Genomic DNA, 20123 nt, shown 5'->3' on the forward strand with positions numbered 1-20123 from the left:
TAATCCGTAGTTCTAGTCACAGGCTGTTCCCTGTAGGGTGTTGAGTATCAGGACCAGAGCGAGAGGAGACGGCTCCCCCCCGCCCCCCCCCCGACCCCTTCCTGTCTTAATCCTCCTCCCAGGGTTCTCAATCCCCACACCTTCCCATCCCTGCTCCCCAATGCCAGTTTCTGTTGAATTAAATTCACAAAGAATGGACTGTTCTCATTAATTGCTTTTTCTGATTAGATTTTCAAAATGAAGTTCCAGGGAAACTCTTCTAAAATGTATTTGTTTACGTTTCTTTTTCCGAATCGACTCTGCAGTTAATGTTACTGAGGATCCAGCAGGACAGGCTTATCCTCCTGAACACCAATGGTGTTATTGTGGTTTTGTGTTTTCCTTCTCAGCATATGAGAGCCTCCCATGTTCAAGGAAAAAAGTGTCTCCCAAGGATGCCCTGTGATTTCCCCAGGGGTAACCAGTGGAAGGGTCTCAGCCCTGCAACAGTTGCTGAGTTGGAAAGGTGCAACAGCCAGAGATAACAGGTGTGATAGGTCTTCAGCGGATCCACTCCAAGCCACAGCCCGAAACTTCCATTTAAAAATAATACGCTGATTTTTGTTCTTGCGAAGTTATTTAGCAAACGTTTACGTTAGGGAGTTTTACGCACTGGCCCAGAAGAGAGAATGTTCTTACACCGAGTACCATAAACTGAAAGCCCGAATTTGTTGCCAAGTTGGCATAATGGGAGTTTCAACACGATGCTGAAGCTTCTGAACACATCGCTGGGCACTGAGAATGCGTGACTGTGAGCACGTGGGGCGGCCTGGGCACCGCTTCTGCTTGACCGTGACTGTGAACAGAGGGGACACAATTCCTACCGTGGGCCGTGGGAAGCCATTTAAAATGAGCGCCCTCGCACGGTGTTTTATATTTGTTTATTCTGGCAAAGCGTATAGGGAGCTCCCACCAGCCGTTTTAAAAATCCAAGTAGAAAATGGATACACATGCCACTTTAATGGAGTGTTTTAGCAACTTTTTTTTTTTGTCTTCATGGGTCACATTTTTGATTTCTGAAGTCTGACGGGCAAAACAGCCTTATTCCTGTGTTTTCTGCTCTGTGTTGGCTGGTATTTAACACCAAACAATGTATTTTTCTTTTAATTACAGAAGTTCTCTCATCTACAAAGGAAACCGCCTGAAGCTCCTAGCGCTTGGGGAATTTGTGAGCCAAAGGAAATAATTTATGGAGAAGTAAAAGGAAGTTTTCAGGCAGTTTTTAAACTTATAGTTTAGAAGCTTATCAATATGTTGCAATATTTATGCAAGTGGATTGGTCTGTCTTTTGAATAGGAATAAAAAAAAAGTTAAGTAACGTGGATAACTAAGCCCCAACCCAATGGATAAAAAAATAGGACTCAGGGCCCTTGTTGTGTGTGTATATGAGTGTGTGTTTTTTCCATCTTGCCTTCCCAGCCACAGAGTAGAAGGAGAAGAGAAGGAGAACTCTTCCCAGAGTTCCAGAAACTCTGTCTTGGGTTTTCTAATGAGTTACTGCTAGCTGTAAGGTCGAAGCTAGAGGCAGGGGGCGCAGACAAAGCAAGAACCATCCAAGTTCACCCCGTTGTCACTGAAGCCAGTGAAGCATGCGGCAGCCCCCAAGGACCCTTGGAGCCCCTCCCTGCTTGCCTTAGAAACCAGGACACCTTCTGCCGATGTTGCATAAGAAAAGAGGGAGTGTGAAGACTCCCAGATGTGCCGCTTCCCAGCTGGGTCATTCTGAGGAACTAACTGAAGTGAATAGGTATTATTCTCATTGTTAGAGCTAAGGAAACAAATACACGCCCTGCTCATCTCAAGGACTGGTCCTTCGGACAATCCGGACAGTCCGATGCTACTCATTGAAGTACTTCTCATCAGCAGAGGTCTGTGGATAAATGGTGTGCTGGGACCGTGTCTGACACTTGGATAAGGGATTCGTATCCTAAACACATCTTAGAGGATTCCAGCGGGAATGGAGAGATTGAGGAGAGTTTAAGGAACTATTGACTATGGTATGGCCAGATGAAGAGAGACCACCAAGGGACAGTGAAACACCCCAAGCTAGTAAGGGAAGTGCCACCATCATCCCAGGCTTGAAGGAGCGAGGGAAGGGGGCAGTTATTGGACTCCAGGGCTGTGCTCTGGCAGTATCCCAAGACGACAACTGCAGAGAGTCCAAACATGAGATTGAGGCATTTGCAGGCCTGGGGCGGGGGAAGGTATATAACCTCACCCTACTCCATCCTCACATCTTCCAGGGCAGTGATTTCCAACCGTTGACATATATAAATTAATGACTAAAATTCTGCTGACCCGACCAAAAATAGGTATAATTCTGAATTACAAAATAATAATAAAAGTAATTGCCTACCCTTTTAGCTCCAAAGTGACTTCCTAAAAATCAGGTGCCTTCACATGTGTATAAAGATTTCTAGTACTGAGAAGTAACCAATCAGATGCAAACTTATTATGCCACGTGACCAAAGAGATGCAACTCTATTACATGACGTATATGTTTATGGGTCAAGACGGGGCAATGGCACCAGAACGCTATTGTTGCGTTGACTGTTGTCACCTTTTTATTTGACAATCTCAGGGAAAAGAGGTCAGCGCCCCGGACGAAATAGTGAGGTAGTGCATGTTTTCAAAATGCTTAGCTCCACGCCAGTTGAACACGGCTGTCCTAGGCTAATCTGTGATGGTTGAGTCTAACACAAAGCCAGGAAGTGAGCGAGTTAACGGAGGCAACCTGTAAAATGCACTCTCCCCTGACAGGAGGAGGTAAAGGACGCTGGAGAGTGAGTCTGCAGAAGCAACTGGAAAACATCCAGAACTCCAACTACCATCCAGATGAGCACTAAGTAGATTCCGTTTGGGATGGAAAGGGGGGAGGGAAACAGCATTGTGGGGTAACTACTGTGTGCCAAGGCCTTTTCGTGAATAATGTCACATAATCTTAGAATACGCCGGCAAGAGGCTGGCTATTACCTCCATTTGACAGGACACAGTGTGGCATCCTGGTGGGTTTAGTAATTTGTCCATGATCACAAAGCTAGTAAGTGTGAGAATCATATAAAAAACCAAAGTTGCTTGACTTCAGCGTAAGGAGCCTGTTGTAAAGGGACTCAAACTTGTCAATAGAGACGCATCTTAGGTAGTAAGGGGCTGCCTACCTCATCGGTGTAGGGCATGAACGTTTCTGTAATAGATGCAGACCCGTGGAGCAGGCTCATCACGTCATGTCGAAACAAATATCTCCATCACGATGCTTCATTCACATCCTGATATAACTCATAAACGCTAACCCAAGTATGCTGTTTTCAACTGAGCCTCAAAACTGTTTTAATTCCAAGTGTCTGAGAGACACTACAGTTGTTCTTTCATTTACACTCTCATGATATATTATCAACATGATGAGAGTAATACATGCCAGTCTTTTCAGACTGAGAGCGTCGTAAATGTTGTCCTAATGAACCAACCTGAGAGGACTCAAGTGTAGACCTGAACCCAATTTCTTTGAAAAAAATGTTATGGCCTTCATTGAGAAATTATGTCAGTTTCCTCTGATTATTAGAAGCTCAATGTCAAATCTCAAAGTCCCATGGATGACTTTAGTTCACAATGACCTAAACTTCGTAAGCACTCATATAACTGTCATGGGAATAAAACAAATTTCTAATCCTTTCTATTAGAATTGGGCTCATAATGAAGATATGCTGAGTTACAAAAATATACATCCATAGCAGAGTTACCCTATTGGCACCTCATCATAATAATAACTAGGTTTTGCTGTTGTTTTTATTGCTACTTTTTGCTCATATGTTTATTTTCTCCTCAACTATGTCTCACGGTGATGCAAGTCTGAGTGATTGCTATATTTCTTGTTTTCTTTGCTTTCTGTTTTTGTTTATAACCAGGTAAGTGTGAGGTATTGAGTGACATTATAATATAATCAAATCCTTAAACAAACAATTGTAATGAAAGATGTGATGATGTTACCATCGATGTTTTCAAATAAGCATGGATATGGAATTGGATGCTCCCCGAATGGGAGGCTCTGATACAAAAGTTGTGTCAAGGTCTAATGAAGTGCGAGGGAACTCACAGCTCTTCACCGAGCCTGCCCATTGCCTGGCTGGAGCAGATTTCCCTGGGCACTCCTGAGCTTCGCCTGCTACTCAAATGATTCAGGGCCTTGAACTCTTCACACGCCTTTTACAGACAGCTGATTTAATTATAGCGTATGAGTTCCCTACCCCCAAAACCGAATTACAGCTTCAGAAGTGGCTGAGAGCATGGCTCATCTTCAGTTTGAATCAGGCGTCTGTGGTGTGCCTGGGTTAGAAGTAAAGGGGGATTGTGTTTCATCAGGACACTTTTCTTTCACCTGGACCAGAGATATAACACACGTCCATTTAATAGGAATATACTAGGCTACTCATGATAATTTTTCTTACGGGGTTTAAGCAATCTGGAGAGGGGCATCTTATGACAGAGTTAAGTAAAAATGTAGGACATAGAAAAATGTAGTACCGTTATAAGATATCTGATTATTCTTTGAAATGAAAAAATGGAAGTAACTGCAATATCTATTAATATGGGACTAAGTTTCTCATAGTACATTCATAAATGAAGGATAAGAAGTAATGAGTTGGGCCTCTATGTGCTAATAAGAACATATCTCAGACATATTCATTGTGTGAATAAAGTCCCAGAACAATGCCTATACCATGATCATATCTGTGGTGAAGTGTTTATATACACACATGCACATTTGTATGCATTTGCAAGTAATGGCCTTAGAATTATACACATATATTAGTGATATTTACCTATGGAAAAATATAAGGGCAAGAAAAGGACTAAATACAGATTTTCAAAATAAGTTCAGAATCTCTGCACATTTTGAATCTTTAACAAGAAAATTAAATTACTATTACACCGCACAAAAAGGCAGATAGATAAAACCCTAAAAATGTATCAAAAGAAAAAACACTGACATTTTAGCACTGATGATTTTATGTTATTTTATATGATTTGATATTTTGCCCTATTTTTCTTTTTCTGTATCTTCCTATTTTTGTCAAGTATTTATTTATTTGACAATAGAGAAGATATAAGTAGGCAATTAAAATATAAATGCAATTGAACAGTACCTTAGGATTTAGACTCGGGACTGCATTAATTCTGATTGGTGTTTTATTCATCTGAGTTGATCCTAATGTTGCATTTACTTCTTTCATCTGCAATGGAAATGTGAGCTTCAGAATAACTTATCTTTGAACTCAGAGACTTCAGGCTATTTGTGTATTTACTCCTCTCCTAGGGGAATTGGAGTCTATGATAAATTGGAGGATTCTCTTACTTCCAGGATTTTCCTGTGTAGATGAGGCTGTGTCATGATTTATTCTTTAATTTGGTAGGCAACAGTGTACCACGAAGCTGACTTTCAAAGGTCTACTTTCGCAAGTTTATAAAAACATCATAAAATGCATTTTTGCAAGTTATCTACTGCTGTCTATGACTACAACCTTTCTCACTGTTGTCTTCACAAATGCATGCCAGTTCAATGTCAAAAACAAAACCCAAGCAGACAATGATCTGCGTGGGTACTTGTATAGACATATCTGTGTGTATGTGTGTGATTCATATATTTATTTCTGAGTGAGCTCTCTGTCTGAAAGTCATTCTCCCATTTGTTCCCCCAACAGCAATTATAAAAACGGCCCTTCCCAACATGGACAGAGAAGCCAAGGAGGAGTACGTGGTCGTTATCCAAGCCAAAGATATGGGTGGACACTCTGGTGGCCTGTCGGGGACCACGACACTAACAGTGACCCTGACTGATGTTAATGACAACCCTCCAAAATTTGCCCAGAGTAAGTGAATTTATGGCACTGAATGAGGACCTAAATATGATGTTTTCATTGGAGTTTATGTTCTGATTTTCAGCAACATCCACAAAGCCAGATGCAACCACTGAGTACTTAATATATGTAAGGTACGACAATTCATATATGTTCATGACACAACCAACTCTCCTGTTATTCGGTACTAAATGCATCCTCATTTTACAACGTTGAAAGAAGTTGAAGAAAAATTTCTGAAGATCGAGCACGCAGTTTAGTAGTGGAACTGGGAATTGGAACCCGAGTGTGTGACCACAGGATGTATGGTACTACTCTCTTCATGGTACCTTCCATTAACAACATTTGAGAGAATGGCCCTGGCTGGCATAGCTCAGTGGGTTGAGCGTGGGCTGAGAACCAAAGCATCTCAGGTTCAATTCCCAGTCAGGGCACATGCCTGGGTTGCGGGCCAGGTCCCCAGTGGGGGCCACATGAGAGGCAGCCACACATTGATGTTTCTCTCTCTCTCTTTCTCCCTCCCTTCCCCTCTCTAAAAATAAATAAATAAAATCTTTTAAAAAATTTGAGAGAATGATGAAAACACACCCGAGATATTTTTCTATCAATAGTCTCACTTGCTGTATAAAAGAAACTAAATCTCTAGTGCATGAGGTGGAAAAGGCGAATGTGTCATACATTTGCTGCAAAATACATACTTGCCCTCAGCTGCGGAGACAAGAGCAATCATGGACTGTATGCTCCGTGCTGAAGACATGCTCTGCCTCAGAAACCTCAGCTGCATTCTAGGCAGCCGCCACCAGAGAATCAGGGACACGGGCAGTATTTGCCAACTCTTTCTTACTCTGATAGAACGCTTTCCTGTTGAGTATTTGCTGGAGTAACCTGCCACAGAGAGATGTTTGGGGAAGGTCTTTCTGGCATGGAGACTCTTGTCTTGCCATATGAATGAATGATGACAAGGAATTCGCCGAGACAAGGTGAAACCATGAGATTGGGGGATGGGTGTTGCACCTCGAGGAAAAGGGTGTCTGAACACCCCGTGGAAGAAGGGTGCATGCAGGGACAGGCTGAGAATGGATGGAATGTCACTGCCGCTGAAGCACAGGGGCTGGGGAGTGAGGTGAGTCAGGAATTAGCCGTTTTAAGGACCGTGACCTTTATGCTGACACCACTGGGAAGCATTAAAAGACTTGAGTGATAGTATTTGATCCCAGGGAATCGGAGAAAGTGAAATCCGGCCTTTTCCCACTGTCTTCTCCACAGGGCAGCCAGGTAAGGGCTGATTATAATCTTTCATGTCAAAGGGGATAGCAGCCTTGGCAAACTAGGATGGTTGCAGTGGAAATAGGGAAGAGGGGATAGTTGTGATAGGTATTTGAGAGGTAATGGTAACAAAAATCTAAGGATAGATTGCATTTTCAGTTGAGGAGCTGAGTTCTGTTTCCGACATGAGAGATTATTACATGCAGGATGGTGCTTTCGGCTGGGATAGAAACTACCGTAGGAGAACTAGTTTCTGAAAAGACAGAGAAGAGAGGACCCAGAGGATCAGAGGGAAGGAGAGAAGTGGGTCTGGAAAATGACAGAGTTGAGATCCCTTTGAGAACTTATCTTCAGAGATCCCACGGTAAAAAGAACAGAAAGGATACATTTTCATTGAGAAATTTCGCCACTAGCCATTCATGAATCTGACAAGAATGCAACCCTCTTTAACGAAATTATTAGAATGGAGAGTGCCATTTCTCTTATCCTTCCCCAATCTGCTATTTCCTCTCTAGCTGCCATTATAGTTAATGCTCTAATATGCAAGTCTTCTTTCTCAGAAGAATGATTGTTTCAATTCAGCAGTGGCCGATGAGTTTCAGAAGTGTTCCCTTTCTTGGTGGTAATAACTATTAACTGTGATCGCACTGATAGAGATGATGGGTGTGAGCAGAATAGGAATGGATAAAGAAATGTCCCATCTACTTGGTTTCCCAAGGCTCTCTGAATCAGAGCTGGCAGCGACGTGAGGTCCCTTGCTGTCTTATTTACTTGATAAGCATACCTGAATGAATCATCTCACACCTTACCTGGAATATCAAGTTTGAAGGAAACAGAATCATTACACCCGTTATGAGAGAACTGGGAAACTTGTGCTCAACATAATGATTTTCAGTGCCTACCTCATGGCAAAATATTTGGGAAAAACATTTTATTCTCCAGTCCCATTACTTCGTGATTCTAAGGGACATTTTTATGTCATCATTGACTAAAAGTGTGCTAGTGCTAGAAAAAAACCTTACCCATGGTCTGAACTAATCTTGTTACAGTGGGTAAAATGAGCCTTAGTTTATCCAAGGGACCCAGTGATTGAGTTCAAACCACAATTAGGTAATGTTCTCCAGATTTAATTTTTCCTTCTGGGTTTATAGTTCATTGAATGTTGATTTTCCCCTCGTTTTTGTTGCAATGGGACTAACACTTCCTGGTTGTCTGGGTCTGGATTCCCCAGAAACAGGCACTGAGATAAGGATTTGATTATAAGTAGTTTATCTTGTGGAGAGGATGCTGAGACAGGCTGGGGGCGGGGGGTTGAGGGTGCGTGCAAGAGAGAAAGACAGAGGGTCCCTCGCGTGCATCCTCCAGCCCACTACCGCTGTGGGCGGCTGGAGCCACACCCCCTCGGGGCAGCTCGGGAACACTGTAAGTAAACAAGCAAAAAAAAAAAAGAAAAAGTAGAAATGTTACCCTGCCAGGGAAAGCAGGAGGCTGGGGTAGCGTATGCTAACTTGTGTGAGTTTCAGAGGGCTGCTTCTGTCGGGCAGTAATTCTCTGACAGTTCTGGGCTGACAGGCAGGGACCAGAGTGAGTGCTGCAGGCCAGAGAAAACCCTCAGGCAAATCCACGCAGGAGTTGGCAGCGAGGGGCAGGGCAGAGAGGCACTGAAGTGGCGATAGCCAGGGGTTATGGTTCCCGCAGCTTTCCCTGCACCAATGACAAGGAGTAACACTAGGACAACAACTAACTAACGGTGATTCGAATAAAAACGCCGCTAATTAGACGTGTTCGACTGCCCCCGGAGGAGAAGGAACATGCGCTGCAATTGTATTTTGCCTAGAGAGTTTGGAAGGTAGGGTTTCTGGTGTTCAGAGCACTGAGGAAGGACTTTCGTAACAAGAGGAGTGTTTCATGTGTCTGAGCAGCTTGCTGCAGGGCAGAGCAGAAGTTTAGTAATTGGATTTTATCAAAAATGGTCTACGAGTCTGTAAATATAAAGGTAACTTCAAAACTGACTTTCAGTGTGTTACGCATTGCATCTCTCTGTGCTGAAATTAGCTTACTATTTTATGTTGGGCAACAATGACTATCCCCACAGGCGGCCAATGTGATTTTACAGTAAATTGGAAATAACATTCACACAGACTCACTCATATCTTGATCTAACACTGCTCCAACTACATACCTGGTAAACACGTAGTTGAATAAGTTCCATATCTCAGAAGAGTCTTGAAGAAAGATCACTACTTCTTCTGTGAACTCTTTGTCTCTGACTCATTTAAAATATTGTACATTCTGTAGCAAAAGGATTTCTTTTGTCCTTCCACATTTTATTGGTGGCATTTACAGTAGTGCCCAGACCAAAGGAGGTACCCAATAAACGTTTGCTAAATGAATGAATGGATGAATGGAACCCAGGCAATGATCCATTTTTCTCCTCTTTCTTAAGGTCTGTATCACTTCTCAGTCCCTGAAGATGTGGTTCTTGGCACTGCCATAGGCAGGGTGAAGGCCAACGATCAGGACATCGGTGAAAACGCACAATCGTCTTATGACATCATCGATGGAGATGGCACAGCACTGTTTGAAATCACCTCTGATGCACAGGCGCAGGACGGCATTATCAGACTAAGAAAGGTAAGCTAAGGAAGATTTGTTCGTTTTCCAAACACCTCTCCGGAACTTGAGTGTTGAAGTTTGGGGAAGTTGGGTGGACTTCCTGATATAATCTTAGAGCTGATAGAGGTGTCGCTTCCTTAGTTGTGAAAAAACAGGGTTTATTTTATGTTTCAAACTCCTTGGACCCACCTTAATTTGTGTGTATTGATTTTAGAGAGACAGGGGAAGGGAAAGAAAGAGAGAGAAAGAGATTGATTTGCTATACCACTCATTTATGCATTTATTGGTTGATTCTTGTATGTGCCCTGACTGGGGCTCAAACCTGCAACCTTGGTGTATCAGGACAATGGTCTAACCAACTAAGGTACCTACCCAGGGCCCCCCTTGACCCTACTTTACATATCAGCTACAGCTCTGATAGAGTCACCATGGTGGTGGTGGTGTTGGTCTCCCATGTCACCCATTATTTCTCTCCCATCTGTGCCACGCTGCCTTTCCCTAAGCTGCAGGAATCTGTAGAGAAGTCAGACCTTGAAAACCAACCTTTAAGCAGTGAGGTAGACAGATTGGTGGACAGTTCTTCCTCTTTTAAGAAATTATTTTGAGGCATATTATCTATGGTTGAGAAGAATTCCAGGGGGCGGGGGGAAAACTCAGTTGCCTACAGAGGTGGCAAGTTCAGTGGCTTGCAATCCTTCTATTAACCCTCCCCATGTGTGCCCTCACGCTTCCTGGGATATCTCCATGAAGTGCACTGAAGATGTGATTGCAGGCTCTGCTTTCAGGGAAACTCAAAGACAGAAGTAGCATCAGCTCAGGCACTCGGGCTGGTTTGGGGCCCTGGGAGAACAGGGCCAGTCCTATTACCATCGGCTACTCTCCCATGCATCAAACATCCAAGCATCATATTCAATGAAGCTCATCTTTGCCTTGCTGCTGGGTGCAGGGCTACCACCGGAGAAACGTCTCCATTAATAACGTACAAAAGATGCATACAATTTATGACTGCTTTCGCCAGCAACCATTTCTTTGTTGGTTGTGAAAAATTCTGTACAAAGTATTCCATATTTATTTTTCCTCATGATATCTACGTTCATAAAAATGTTTAGAACAGAGAGTTTGTTATTTTTACAGACACAGGCCTTTGCAGGGGAAGACACCTTTTTACTTTCCTCGGGAGTATTTTGTTTAATATTGTTCTACATATCTCTGCCGTGAAGTAGTACAAATTAATTTTAAATAGCGTTGCTTGTTCATGTACAGGAAGAGAGAGGGTGAGCCACACCAGTGGGAGCCCCTAATTTTTCCTTTTTTCCTGATCAGCATCCCATTGGCGTGACTCCAGATTTACTCTGCGATCCTCTGTACGTTGCCCTGGGGTCTGCCCGCCATGTTCAAGCTCTTAAAACCCCCTGTTGAAGAGATATTGGCAATGGGAACCTGGAGTTTTCTTGGCTTTTCTTTTGCATACAAAATAAATGTTAACATCAATTTTGAGAAGAAAAATGGCTGCACTTTATTTACAGCTCTCTGCTGAGTAACACCACCTTTCTACTTGGCTTGAGTTTAGAATGAAGCATTGCGAAGTATTTAAAAACTCATGTTTGAAATAGAGTGCAGTATATTTATACTTGAGTCAATTGTTGAATAACCCAAAGCCACATTTTCCTTGGCTAATGATTCCTAATGTCATTTTTATTGTTATTATGAACTGCTATCCTTTGTTACCATAAGGTGCTTTTATAAACTGAAGCAATTAGCCATTGGCTGTGTTCTTATTCACTGTTATTCATACGCAGAGAAGCACATACTGTACATCTTAACACCACAAACACTCGTGTCTTACTCTAGAGAACACTGGGTAGGAGCCGTGTTTCCATGATTCGTGGGTCCTCGTTTTTGTCTGATCAAATCCTAAGGGCACCAGGATGTTTTGGGGTACATTGTCACTTTGTTGAGAGCCTAGACTTAGGCAGAACATAATCTGTGCTTGCCAGTGTTTCTGAAGAATGTGAAATTGCTGAAGCAGGGATGACTGGCAAAATGCTGATGTCATACTGTCCACTCGCTGGTCCACATACCGCGTAATTTCAGAACAGACAGGGAAGTGCATATGTGTCTCGTTTACTAGAAAACATTCCAAACAAAGTCAAGCCCCACTAGAACCGAATTCCACTACAAAACTCAGCAGAAAATTTTCAAATAAGAATGCATATACAGAGCTTATACAGGAGTCCTGAAAGAGTTCACAGTGATGGCTTGTGTTCCAGCTTCTTTTAAAAAAAAAAGCTGCATTGCAGATTTAAAGTTCTGTTTCTCAGAGGAGGCTGCAATGGAAACCTAAATTGTGTCTTTGAACCTTGACAGATGCACTTTCTTGAAATCTGAGGTATTAGGAGTCGCCGGGAATTGGACTGGAGGGGTTCTGAGGCAGATACGTTTCTGGTCATTTGAGGGGGTTATGTTCTTTTGCCTGGCTATATTTACCTAGGTCATTAAGTAAAGTCTCTGCAGCTCTTCAGGAATGAGTTATTAATCTGTCAGAAATATTGTCAGTAATAGTGCCATGAGGCAATTTCCAAGTGCTTTCAGTGGTGGGTGAGACCTAGGTATCTATATATACCGTGCTCATCCTTTCTGCTAAATATAAACACCAGTACATATGTGCCTGCATACATATTTATTTCTATACCCACCTGCTTCTTAGCACGGAACTCATAACAGAGACCTTCTCTGAATACTCCTCCAAATAACGGACCTCATTTTAGCCACACGATCAATAGAGCAGCAATGCTTTGGAAGTGAAATAAGAAAACACTCTTTGTTGAGATTAGTGCTAAATTATGCTTTAGGATGTCTCCTTGGACTAAACAATGATTATTTCTAGTTCTTCACATTTCACACGCCGTTGCAGAAATGATAAAATATTCTTCTCCGATAGAGATTGTGTCTGATGCTGTCTTATCTCCCACCAGCAGAGGCTCAATTAACTGGCTGATTGGTATGCAGGTCATGTTATCACTGGTAAAATTTGATTATGAATCTGAAGTGAAACTTTGATGGCACAATTCATGACTATGAATATTTTGTGAATTCCAAGTGAAATGAGCAAAACAAAACAGAACAATAGGAGATTAGAGTCACTGGGCTTGTATAAAAAACAGATATCAATAAATGCCTGTAAAATTTACAGGTGGAATGCAGAGCAATGGAGAGGGATCCCATTAAGGCTCACAAATGGGCTTAAAATGCACATGACCATCATCCATCAGCATTACACTCATTTGTTCTTGCTGCTGTGGTCATTAGTGAGAAACATTCGTCTTTGTCATTTCTTTTTTTTTTAAATGGAGAAAAAGTTTATTAGAAAAGCTCACACTTACAGAGCACTGCATTTCTGCTACCCAATACCTTGAATCGTGACCTCTACATTTCGGGGCAGATGATTCTTATGGTAGAGACAACTGACATCAGAGGAACAGTATTCATGTGAACTCATTTGCATTTCAATGTCATTATTCCTAGGTTGACTGTCCAGTTCATTTTCAAGTCCACTCGTTTCTTACTGTCTTGTTCATACGGTTTCAGCATTTCCAGTTCTTCAGTTGTACAGTCTGCGCTCTTCTCTTGACTTTTCCTCTAGTGTTGGTTTGTGTTCACGTGTGGTTTGTAATGTTTTCACATTATGCTACTTGAGTTTTTTTCGTGAAACCTCCATGTTAGGGATGAGGCCATCCCCGCAGACACAAAATAAGGGGTAGGGACCTGAATGACATGGACAGACACGTAAGCCGCATGAACACCGTGCTAAGGCTCTGCACACCCCTCTTTCTGCAGATGAAACTGCCCACATGCCTGTTGATTCTTTCAGCAGCATGCTAAGCAGGCACTGGCCGACAGATTTACAAGTGTCACTCATCTGCAATAGTAGACAAAGAGGAAACAATATAGTTGTCACTCGGAAGTGTCATAAGCACAAACTGGACATGATTTTGAATCTAGGAGATGAGGTGTGTAACTTGCAAGCAAAGAAGGAAACCCTCAAGAGTAAGTGAGCCCAGTGGGACAAAGCTGTTAACATAATAGAACAGAAACCCCGTGACCTTTATCGTGGTATCTCAGTAGGTTAAGAGATGATGAACGTATACACCAGTCAATCCAAATGAAGATGGTCTTCAAGGCAGCCGTGATAGAATGATACCCAAGGAACTGGTGATCTTGGGCCACAAAAAGGAAACTCAAAAGGGAAAGAGAAAATATGAGAGAAGAAATTAAAAATGGGTTGATCTCATTAACGTGTATAAAGTAGTAATGTTCAGACAATATAGGGATCACAAACCATTGAATCTGCTTCAAGGCGTACCTCATGTTATGCATCTAGTAAGTACTGCTCCTTGAATCACTCAGTTAACACTGTTTTGAAGCTTGCACGGACAAGTTGAGGACCTCAAGGTCAGAGTGGTGGGAAATCTGGGGAAAGCCCCACTTTCTGTGAAGTCCTCCTGCACTATAGGACAATTCATAAATATGTACAAAGAGCAGGGTGCTGGGAAAACTTGATATGGCTATCCAGTCATCTTGGTAGCCATTTTTTAGTAAGATGGTCATTTCAAAGATAGCAAACACTAGATGAGAATATTTTAAAACATCTCTGTCATTTCTTAACAGCCTCTGGACTTTGAGACCAAAAAATCCTATACGCTGAAGGTGGAGGCAGCCAATGTCCACATCGACCCACGTTTCAGCAACGGGGGCCCCTTTAAAGATACAGCAACGGTCAAAATCGTCGTCGAGGATGCGGATGAGCCTCCTGTCTTCTCTTCACCGACTTACCTCCTCGAAGTTCATGAAAATGCTGCTCTGAACTCTGTGATTGGGCAAGTGACCGCTCGTGACCCTGACATCACTTCCAGTCCTATACGGTATGTATCTCTTACTGGCTCCATCAGAGACTAGCGAGGCAGTACAGAATGCACCTGTGTGTGCATCCTATGTGGCTGCCTTCAGGACTGGCCTCGCAGGACCAAAGAGCTGTGGTCAAGCTATGCTCTGTGTGTGTCTGTGTGCATGTGAACATGGGTGCACACACATGTGCATACACATCAACTCAGAGCTACATACAATGCCCGAAACCAGGGATATCGAGATGAAGAAAGCTATTGCTGCTTTGAGAGAGCTCAATGAGAATGCAAAATTGCCTGTGTTTTGTGATCCATTTGGGTGGATCTTTTAAATTATTTTGTTCTTGCTGGTTTTTGCATTTTTTTTCTAGCGTTATGAAAGTGTTGCTGGTTTTTCTTCCTTCTCTTGACAGTTATGGTGAATTATATATAAGAATTTAGAGGTGTAATGTCACTGTCTGAAGACATTAAGAAGCCCCTATCTTATGTCCGTGTTTGGTGTTGGGCTTTGAAACGATCTTTTTATCACTGCATGAGCATTTCTGGTAGATCAGCATATCTGGATTGGCGACTTTCAGACAAAATCTTTCTCTGCCGTTTCAAAAATACCTTTTGTTTAGACTTCACCTGCTGAGAATTTTTTCCCAACATGAGAAATGATCCTTTATGAAGTTTTTCTGCCTTTTCTAGAAATGAGACTCCAAGCTTTTGCTGTTGAACTGCATACAACTTTTCTCTTTGGCCGGTCACCCAAGTGACAGAACAGTGCTCCAGCTAAATAGCTTTTGTTCCCCAAAGAGCACTGCAAATCTATAACTTGTAAGCCGGTCTCCAAGGGTGAAGTGTTGGCTAGTGATGTGTGTGAGTGTGGATTTCAAATATTGTCTTGGAAATGTTTGTTTTTTAAAAATAAAAAAGCAAGAGAAAACCTAATGAAGGAACACAGTTTTAGAGAATTGTCCAGTTACTCTAAAAGTCTGAAGTCAGCTCATACCCAGTCCATTCCCTCGGGTCACAGAAATGTGAGACTAATATCCTTCTAATTACTTTATTCAGGGGAACTCTAAACAAATAAGTGTTCTGCAGATTTTATTTATTTGCTTCTTTTTTTGTGTATTACATTCTCATCCCTCAAAAGAAGTGCTGGAATGATGAGGCTGAGGTGAAACCCAGCAGAATAGTCTGTTCGTGCCCCCGGATAATTTGAGTGTAGACAAAAAGTAATTTTTTTCAGATCCAGAAAAGATATTTGAACTCAAACCATTTCTAAATTCAGGATAATAAAGGCTGTATCCAGTAAGGACACACAAAACAAAAAGCTTCTTTCGAAAGAGCCCAAACTCTAAGAAAGTAAAACGCCACCTGGAGATTGGAGGAATGGTCACTTGTCTACTCTCATTTCTGAAGGAATTCAACAAGCTATCAACACACAGAATTCTCTGCATTTGGCTCAGAGAATTATATCTCTCCAAGGGTCAAGTATTGAATACAAGGGCAAGGAGTAACTAGAAAAATACATTGACAGGGGCATCCATTTTATGCCTAAAATAGTGAAGTTGTGAAATAGATTTATCTTCAAATCACGTTAGAAATTAGAGGCAATGATATTCTTGGAGTGAATGGATCTGCCTCATTTTCATGTTACTCTGCTTCCTATGAAAACAAAGAAAAGAGCAGCAACCACTTTCTGCACATAACCAAGTGCAAGGGCAGAGCGTGAAGAGGATAAGCAAGATTGGCCCAACTGGGAGGCCTGTCAGGGGGCCTGTTTAGGCACTTGATTTGACAAGATTTCTACTCTGGTTAGCAAGGAACACGGGGGGCTCGGGTGTATGCCAAACCAAGCATCCTTCAGGAAAGCGAGGAGTTCTGATACCAGGGCACTCAGGAGTAGACTCCAAACGTGGGACCTACAGTCCCAGCAGCAACGGACTTCCTGCTCAGAGGCGTGTTGTCAATCAGCCAGCAGTGAGGTTTGAGGGACTTTTCATGCCACAGTCCCAGGCAGCTCACAGGGGCAGAACTGGGTGAAAATCCAGGTTCGTCGTCTCCCCACAGGTTTTGAATCCATCCTTTCACTGGTGTTAAAATGGACATTCTCTGATATTAATTCTAACTCACAGGAAATCAAGTGACGATTATCATTGTAGTTGATTGTTGTTATTATTATGGTGGCGATATTTTTACTACTGTGAACTGATATGAAAGGCATGTGTAGAGGAAACGTGGACCCACTTAGTAACAACCGCCCAACTTGAGAGCATTTTGTTTGGGGGCAAATTAAAGGGGACTTGGGGCTGTACTACCAGAAAGAGCTGAGCAGATACAGTACCATCGGATGGCACGGACATATCAGTGCGTGGGTAGATGTCAGGCAGGTACCAGTTCCTTGACATCTGTGGTCCCTCCCAAAGAAGGGGTGCATGCTGTCTCAGAGCATTTACAAGGCGAGCCCCACCCAGTCCGGAATGCAGGTGGAGGAGGGTTTGAGTAGAGAATTCCCTGACTTACCAGAGCAGCGCATGGTTCCTCATGACACTCGCGGACAGATTGAGAGCCATTAACCTTTTAAATCAGAACTAGAGGCCATGGATATTCAGGGAGTTACTGAGTCACAAAGAACGAAGCGTTGTTGTCTCTTTAGGACTATCGTATCTTGTATCCACGACAAGAACACATCCATCTTTTGGTGGAATATTTACTTGACCGTCCAGCAAGAAATAGGCATGTATTGTGTCATAGGTCATGTTAAGACATGCAGTCATTTGTTCTTTGGTCGACTTCCCATAATAAGACTCAGCAACATTTTAGGGCACATCGTCAAGCAGGAAATATTACGTATTTTAAAAGTCCTATACTTAAGCCTGTATCTACATCTGTACATGCATCTAGGTCTCTTAGACTCACTTCCAGGAGGAAATAGAGGCAAAATCCATGCTCTTACCATCTCCCTTCTAGGAACATGAATTAAGCATTTGCTATTTTCTTCAATACTATATATCTTGTGGTAATATAGAATACAATTGTGTACATTATGTGAAAGGTGATGTATTTTGAACTTAGGCTGAGGTTCAGATCCTCTCACTGGTCCTTCCCCGTCTGGCAACTGGTCTCCGGAATTCTTTGAGACTTGGTTTCCTCATCTGTATCTTGGGATAATATCATCTTCGTTACTGGTCACTGAGATCATTAAATCAAGTCACTCAACAAAATATAATAGAAACACCATCAATGTATCGTAAATACAAATTCAAAACCTAGTACTTATTTTAGCAGAGATTCTTCTATTAAAGGTTGCTAAATGGGCACAGAATTACCTGTTTTTTCTTCTTTAATAGTTACAAGCTAAATACTCTAACTTCATTTAATTGAATTTGGCTTCTAATCCTGCTGTAAATATTGTCACTAGTGACTGCTTATTAATATGTGGCCAGGAGATGGTAAATACACCTACTCTATTCTCTAACAGCTCCGTGAGATGATATATACACTATACTACGCATAACCCTCATTTAACAGATGAAGAAACTGAGGCTGAAAACTAACTCATCCAGTTGCATGCAAACAGCCAGGTGTGAGTGCCTTCCTGTGGTGCGTGCCTGGGTTTTGCTGATGACGCAGTTCCTGTCCTCAGTGGCCGCACCACACTCCCTCCCTTTTCCTGTGATCTCTGTGACTCCATCTGGGTCTCTGCAGCTTGGTATGGCTTAGCAGGACCTATTGTAATTGGAATAATGAATTATTCATTCCCTAAATGGCCTCACTCAATCCAGGATGCATTCCTGGAAGGCAGGAAAATACATCAGGTGTCCAGAATGAATCAGAGTGTGGGTGGAGTGTTCTTGGCTCATCCATCCAGTCCCTTTGCATGGGTTCGTTCTTATTGGCTCTGAACCATACTGGGAATAGGAAAAGGGCAAATAATATTATTGCTATTTAATGCATCAGACATGAGTTTCTGTTATTTGTTATTTCATTTAGTTCTTACAAAAGATATTGTGACACGATTCCAGTTTAATGAAGGAGGAAGCCGAGAGTTTGAAAGGATGTGTCTCCTGTGCTTGGTGACTATACCTGGGGGCTGTGGGGCCCGTGTTTAAAGCCAGATCTCTTCTTGCCAACGACCACCATGACTGTGCATGTCCCCCTCGGTTCTGGCATCTTGCCTGAAGTGTAACATGATGACAACCGCCACTTACTGAGTCCATTCTTTGTGGTAGACACTCTGAAATGGTGTCACAGGCAGGAAATTGTTTATATGGAAGGTGAAAACTAGCACAGAGTAGGTATTGAATATAAGTCAATGTTTTCATAGAAACCCGTTCATTTTTTTCCTCTCAATGCCTTTATTTCAATTGTGTATTTGGGGCTGTCATGGCGTTGAGATGGCACGTGTTTTTTTAGATAGTAGCTTCCTATTTCTTTCAGAGCATTCTCCTTGTATAAGACGACGCGCATTGCTGAAGTTAAGAGTGCGAATGACGGCCACTCAGCAGGTGGAGGAGGTTGACACAGGATCGTGGTGGCCACAGAGCTCTGTTGTCCTAATTCCTCTTTTGAATTCAAGTGGCCACTCAACACAAGAGCATTGCTTTTCCCTCCCCCTCCTTCCATTCTGGCAGTTTCATGATTCACCTCAATTACCAGGCTCGCCGTTAATGAGCTCTCTTCCTGAAAACACTCCTTTAAGTCCTGATATGCAATGATGCCAAAGGGGAAATATTTTCTACTGTACAAACCTGGCATTAATTTGGAGGGGAGACTGTGTATTGATTGAGTCTGTCCTCAATCTTACATTGTTGGTGAAGACCTGGTTGTATGTGTGTTTAAATTATGATAAGAACACTTACAGATCAGTGAAGAGGGCAGATACCGTGTTAAGTGCACAATACAGTATTGCTAGCTGTTGACATAGTGTCACACAGTGGAACTCCAGAACATACTCTTATCACTGACTCTCCATATGCAATCCTCAGCAACTGCCCCTGCCCCTGGCAACGGGCATTCTCTTCTTCTGGAACTGCCTATTTTGTATACCTGCTGTAAGTGAAATCACGTGGTATTTGTCTTTTCTGTGACTGCCTCATTTTACTTAGCGTAATAGCCTCCAGGTTCATCTATGTTGTCACACAGTAAAGAATTCTTTTGTTCTTTTTAAGGCTAAATACCGTGGTTTTATACGTATAGCACATTTTCTTTATCTGTCCATGTTGATGGGCATTTAGGTCATTCCCACATCCTCACTATTGTAAATAATTCTGTAATTACCATGTGAGCATGAATATCTCTTTGAGAACCTGATTTTAATTCTTTTCAATAATATCCAAAACTGGGATTGTTAGATCATATACAAGTTCCATTTTTAAGTTTTTAAGAAAGTTACATACTTTTTTTTTGCTAGAGCAATTGTACTATTTTGCATTCCCTCCAATGGTATACAAGAGTCTAG

The 20123-nt window shown here is 42.2% G+C and overlaps 1 protein-coding gene across 1 annotated transcript in view; it reads left to right on the forward strand.

The window, feature by feature from the left end:
* The window catches only part of CDH8 (cadherin 8), a 338770-nt gene that overhangs the window by 186142 nt on the left and 132505 nt on the right, over positions 1 to 20123 (forward strand). Inside the window, exons 5-7 of the mRNA XM_045818654.1 lie at positions 5736 to 5903; positions 9604 to 9791; positions 14442 to 14695. Coding sequence (XP_045674610.1) covers positions 5736 to 5903; positions 9604 to 9791; positions 14442 to 14695 — 610 coding nt within the window. The remainder of the gene's footprint in view (positions 1 to 5735; positions 5904 to 9603; positions 9792 to 14441; positions 14696 to 20123) is intronic.

The sequence above is a fragment of the Phyllostomus hastatus genome, unplaced genomic scaffold (genome assembly GCF_019186645.2).
Source record: "Phyllostomus hastatus isolate PE091 unplaced genomic scaffold, TTU_PhHast_1.1 phas_scaffold_345, whole genome shotgun sequence".
Taxonomy (NCBI): domain Eukaryota; kingdom Metazoa; phylum Chordata; class Mammalia; order Chiroptera; family Phyllostomidae; genus Phyllostomus; species Phyllostomus hastatus.